Raw genomic sequence first — 5,711 nt, forward strand, 5'->3', positions numbered from 1 at the left:
ACATGGTGGCTCATGCCTTTAATCCCAGCACTCAAGAGGCAGAGGCAGGTGGAGCTCTCGGAGATTGAGGTCAAACTGGTCTACATAGTGAGTTCCGGGTCAGGTGGGGCTACAGAGAGACCCTGTCAAAAAAGAAAAAAAAAAAAGAAAAAAAAAGTTGTTTATGTGCCTGATTGCTTGCCTGCATTTTTGTAAGTGCACCTGCACACACAACCCTCCTGGAAGCCAGAAAGGGCTTCAGATCCCCTGGAGCTGGAGTTACTGGTGGTTATTACCTACCATGTGCATGCTGGGAACTGAACCCAGGTTCTCTCTCTGGGCAGCCAGTGGTCTTAACCACTGAATCATTTTTTCAGCCCCAGCACCTGGTTTTCTTATGTGGGGCTAGAGCTCTGGTCCTCAGGTTTGTATAGCAAGCACTTTACCTCAGAGCCATCTCCCAGCCCATCCAGCTATTATCTTTGCAAGTCTTACAGAAACTAGATACATTGACACAACTGTATACCAAGCCGCTGCTGCAAGGAGGATGAGGTATTTACAACAAAAATCTAAGGCCCAGGGTCTGGAGAGCTGGCTCAGTGTTTGGGAGGACCAGCTGCTCTTGCCGAGGACCGGGGTTCAGTTCTGAGCACCCACATGGTGGCTAACAACCATCTGTAAATCCAACTGCCTTCTTCTGGCCTCCAGGGGCACTGTACTCATGTGTACATACCCACAACAAACATGCACACAAACATATAATTTAAAAATAAATAAACAGGTACTAGAGGGATGGCTTAGTGGTTAAGAGCATTGGCTGCTCTTGCAGAGAACCCAGGTTTGGTTCCCAGCACCCACATGGCTGCTAACAACCACTGATAACACCAGTTTCAAGGATCCTCTTCTGACCTCTGTGGGCATTTCATGATGTAGTTGCACTTACATACATGCAGCAAACACTCACATAAAATAAAAATAAAAGCATTAAAAAATAGGGTCTGGAGGGATGGCTCAGTGGTTAGGAGCACCGGCTGCTCTTGCAGAGAACCTGGGTTTGGTTCCCAGCACCCACATGATGGCTAACGATCATTGGAAACTCCAGTTCCAGGGTATCTGATACCCTCTTCTGGTCTCCATAAGCATTGCATGCACAGGTGCACTTACATGCAGGCAGAACGCTCACATACATAAAATCAAATTTTAAAAAGTCTAGCAGTTGGCAAGGTGGCTCAGTGGGTAAATGCACTAAGCGACAACCCGAGTTCAATCTCCAGAACCCATAGGATGGAAGGAGAGAGTCAACTCCCACAAGTTGTCCTCTGACCCCCATACATCCTCCCGCCAAATAAATAAATGCAAAACCTTTTCTTAATGAAGCAAAACTTTGGACTGCAGAGTCATTCACCAGACTGCTCTTCCCAGACCTCATAGTCTAGCAACTCAACCCAGCAAGTGAATTTCTGCCCTCTGTAGTTTTTTTTTTTTTTTTTTTTTTTTTTTTTTTTTTTTAGTGTAGCTATTGAGCATGTTAACAAAAGGTTTAGTTGAAAAGACCGAAGCCCATGTCATCATCAGCCTCCTCTGATTCTTCTTTCTTTGTCTCCACTTTCTTCTTAGCCAGGGCAGCGGCAGCAGAGGGGGCAGGACCACCTGCTGGAGCAGGTCCACCAGCCCCTACGTTGCAGATGAGGCTCCCAATGTTGACATTGGCCAGGGCCTTTGCAAACAAGCCAGGCCAAAAAGGCTCAACATTGATGCCAGCTGCTTTCATGAGAGCATTGATCTTATCCTCCATCATGGTGACCTTGGTGCAGGATGAGGGTAGAGTAGAGGCAGGGGAGCTCGGACAGGGAGGCCATGCTGCGGACTGCCGGATGAAGTGAGGGCCTCACCCCAACGTGGCCTTAGGGTCCTCGGAAGGGCGGGCGGAGTACCTTGGCAGCTCAAGAAAGGCCCCTGTAATTTTAAGGCTGCAGGAGCCTTGGATTGCTACCTCTGCCCAGCACTGAGAGAAAACACCAGTTATTCAGCTTTCTCTTGCTATGACAAAATACCTAAGGTGAACAACTTAAAATGAAAAAAAAAAATGTTTATTTAGGCTTGTGGTCTTAGAGGTTTCAGGCCCTGTCATCCTCAGGTATGTGATGAGACAGTACATCATGGTGGGAATGTAGGGAATGTGGTACACCTTCAATGCCTAACTTCCTTCCACTGGGCGCCATCTCTGAAAGGCTTTGCCAGCTCCTGATACCACCATCAGCCTTTAACACATGAGTCTTCAAGGGACACTTATGGGCCAAAATGTAGTATCATCACACTGCATGCTAGTCTGGGAAGCATTAAGTTCAAGATTTGAAGCGTGGTTTCATGTTATTATGAAGTCAACAAATTCCAAGTTCAGGCTGGAGAGATGGCTTAGCGGTTAAGAGCACTGTTGCAGAGGGCCTGGGTTTGGTTCCCAGCACCCACATGGCAGCTAACAACCGTCTGTAACTCAGTTGCAGGGGATCGAACTATTCATAGGACTGCATGCATGTAGTACAGTTACATGCATACAGGCAAAACATTCATAAGTGAAAAAAAATTTTTTTTTGTCTTTTTGAGACAGTTTCCCTGTAGCCCCAGCTAACCTGGAACTTGCTATGTAGACCAGGCTGGCCTGGAACTCACAGAGATCCGCCTGCCTCTGCCTCCCAAGTGCTGGGATTAAAGGTATGCACCACCACGCCTGTCCCATAAACAAAATTTAAATGCATACATCAAAAAACTTTAAGGGGCTGGAGAGATGGCTCAGTGGTTAAGAGCACTGTTGCAGAGGTTAACAACCATCCATAACTCTAGTTCCAGGGGATCCAACACCTTCTGGCCTCCACAGACATTGTACACATGGGAGCACTTGTGTACACACAGGCAAAACACTCAGACTACATAAAATAAAAAGAAATTAAATTTAAAAAATCCCAAGTTCAATCACGCGGGCTAAGGATTAAGGCAACATAGCCACATGTTCTAGAAATTAGTGCAAACATGTATTTGGGGGACCGCTAAGCTGCCCGCCACACCACACCCTTTGACTATCTGGACAGGATCTAGAGTTGTCTGGGGGATAAGCCTCTGAGCCTGCCGGTGAGGGTGTTTCTAGGTTGGGTTTACTGAAGTGGGAAGAACCCCCCCCCCCATCATGGGCAGCACCATCCCACAGGTTTCGGTCCTGGGCTGAATAAAAAGGGGAAGTGAGCTGAGCACTGGCATTCATCTCTCTGCTTCCCAACTGTGGATGTGATGTGACCAGCTGCCTCATGTTCCTGTCACCAAGGTTCCCCCACCATGATGGACTGTACCCCGAGTGTGAGCCCTTTTTCCCTTAAGTTGCTTTTCTGAGGGTATTTTGTTATAGCAACATAAAGTAAATAAGACAGTCACTGTTTGCAAAGAAAATGAAACACCACTGGCTCGTAGCTGCCAGACAGGAGGAGACAAGCCTAGGGGCTTCTTCTTGTTTTATTTCCAGATCTAAATTTGGATCCTGGCTGCAAAGAAGGCTGGTGGACTCTGGCCTTGAGGATGGATCCACCCAAGAGAATGAGTTTCAACCCAATCCTTGTCATGCTGAGAAGGGTCCCCAGGATCCGGCTAGAGCCACAGGGCCAGGGGGACGGAGGATCCTGATGCCAGGAGACACTGGGTAGAGTCTGGAGAGACTGGCATTTTCGGCATCCACAGGGAGGAATGTGGGGGTCTCACTGTGGTGGGAGGATGCCGGCAGAATGGGTTCCAGTGCAGCTCATTAGTTGGACCTGATGGTATCATTGATCCACTCAGAGAACTTGCAGAGGTTGGTGTAGACGCCTGGCCTGTTGGGCTTGGCACAGGGGAAATCACCCCAGGACACCAGGCCCTGCAGCTGGCCATCACAGACCACAGGTCCCCCGGAATCACCCTGTCAGGGAGGCACAGACAGAGGCAGGGAGGTGGCGATAAAGGGAGGAGACACCAGACACCCAGAGACAGTCACAGTGCAGAAGGACCAGGCACAGGAGACAGGCAGATACCAGGGTGAGAAGACAGTCAATGCAGACACAGGTAGCGTGGAGCAGGACAGAGAGAGGATCTTGTCAGTGTTTCCCTCCAAGTCCAGCCTGTAGAAACCCTGCCTGCCCACTTCCAGCCAACCCCCTAATGTCCATCTCTGCAAGCATCATTCTTTTCTGATTTATTCTTCAAGAGAGTCCCAGTCTATCTCTCTGGCTCCCTGTTGTCTGTCTGTCCATCCATCTATCATCTATCTAATCTATCTATCTATTCATTCATCTATATTTATCCATCCAGCTGTCTGTCCATCTATTTATCTATTCATCTACCCATTCACCCACCCATTTAGCCATTTATTCTTCCATCCATCCATCCATCCATCCATCATCCATCCACCCATCCATCCATCACCATCCCATCATCCATCCATCCATCCATCCATCATCCATCCATCCATCATCCATCCATCCATCCATCCATCCATCATCCATCCATCCATCCATCCATCCATCATCCATCCATCCACCAATCCATCATCTATCATCTATCGCTCATGTCTCTTCTCTCTCCTCCCTCTCTCTCTCCTTTCTCTCTCCTCTCTTCTCTCTCTCTCTCTCTCTCTCTCTCTCTCTCTCTCATACCTATTCTCTTTCTTACCAGACACTCCTTCCCCGCACCTTCCTCTTCCCCTGTCTTGACACCAAAAAGCAACTTAGAAGTCACTTTTGCAAAAACACATAGCTCCAGGGGATTTGGCTCACTTGGTAGAGTTACTCTCACACATGAACTCTGTGGTTCTCCCCATCACTGTAGAAACCAGATGGATCAGAAGTTCAAAGTCTGGGGCTGGAGAGATGGCTCAGGGGTTAAGAGCACTGACTGACTGCAATTGCAGAGGACCAGTTCCCAGCACCCACATGGCAGCTAAGAACCATCTGTCACTCCAGTTCCAGGGGATCCAACGCCCTCTTCTGACCTCCACAGGCATTGCATAATATGGGCGCAGTTATACACATATAGGCTATACACTCATACACATAAAATAAAATTAATAAATAAAATAGTTTTAAAAAAGAAGTTCAAAGTTATTCTCAGCAACACGTGACAATCAATAATGTCTCCACATAGCCCCTGAGGGACAGAATCACCTCGTTTAAGAACTGCTCCCTTGGGCTAGATTGTGTTACCTCTCTAATTCCTCACAGCTCCTTGTGGTTTCCTCCCTCCCTCCTCCCCCTCCCTCCCTCCCTCCCTCCTTCCCTCTCCTTCCCTCCCTCCCTTCCTTCCTCCGTCTCTCATCCCTTCCTCCCCACCCCTCTGTGTTCTGAAGGGGTGACAAGGTCTTGCTGCGTAGCCCAGGTGGCCTAGAACTTGCTTTTACTTCCTGAGTCCTCCACCAGGCCTGGCTGGTTTCCCATTAATTTTCATTTGAATCTCTGCATTGAGATTCCAAGAGTCCCTTAGATTCCAAGAGTCTGTTAGTTAACTTCTCTGTAAAATAAGGCTCACAATAGTGGCTGCCTGAGTTAAAGAGTGGATCCCTATAAACAGCTTGAAACAGCAGTCAGCCCTTAATTAGGCACTGGTTCAATTTTATTAGTAGCATTAGCCCTGCACTTTGGGTATTTATTAATAATTATTATTAATTACCATTGTGTGTGTGTGCGTGTGTGTGTGTGTGTGTGTGTGTGTGTGTGTGT

The 5,711-nt window shown here is 47.8% G+C and overlaps 1 protein-coding gene and 1 pseudogene across 1 annotated transcript in view; both read right to left on the bottom strand.

Moving 5' to 3' along the window:
- Positions 1–1,519: 1,519 nt before the first annotated feature.
- LOC103743715 lies at positions 1,520–1,838 on the bottom strand (annotated as a pseudogene).
- A 1,928-nt stretch (positions 1,839–3,766) lies between these two features.
- The window catches only part of Klk5 (kallikrein related peptidase 5), a 9,910-nt gene continuing 7,965 nt past the window's right edge, over positions 3,767–5,711 (bottom strand). The window contains exon 5 of the mRNA XM_008845175.1: positions 3,767–3,919. Within this exon, the coding sequence (XP_008843397.1) occupies positions 3,767–3,919 (153 nt within the window). The remainder of the gene's footprint in view (positions 3,920–5,711) is intronic.

This window comes from Nannospalax galili, unplaced genomic scaffold, assembly GCF_000622305.1.
Source record: "Nannospalax galili isolate Female #2095 unplaced genomic scaffold, S.galili_v1.0 scaffold960, whole genome shotgun sequence".
Taxonomy (NCBI): Eukaryota; Metazoa; Chordata; class Mammalia; order Rodentia; family Spalacidae; genus Nannospalax; species Nannospalax galili.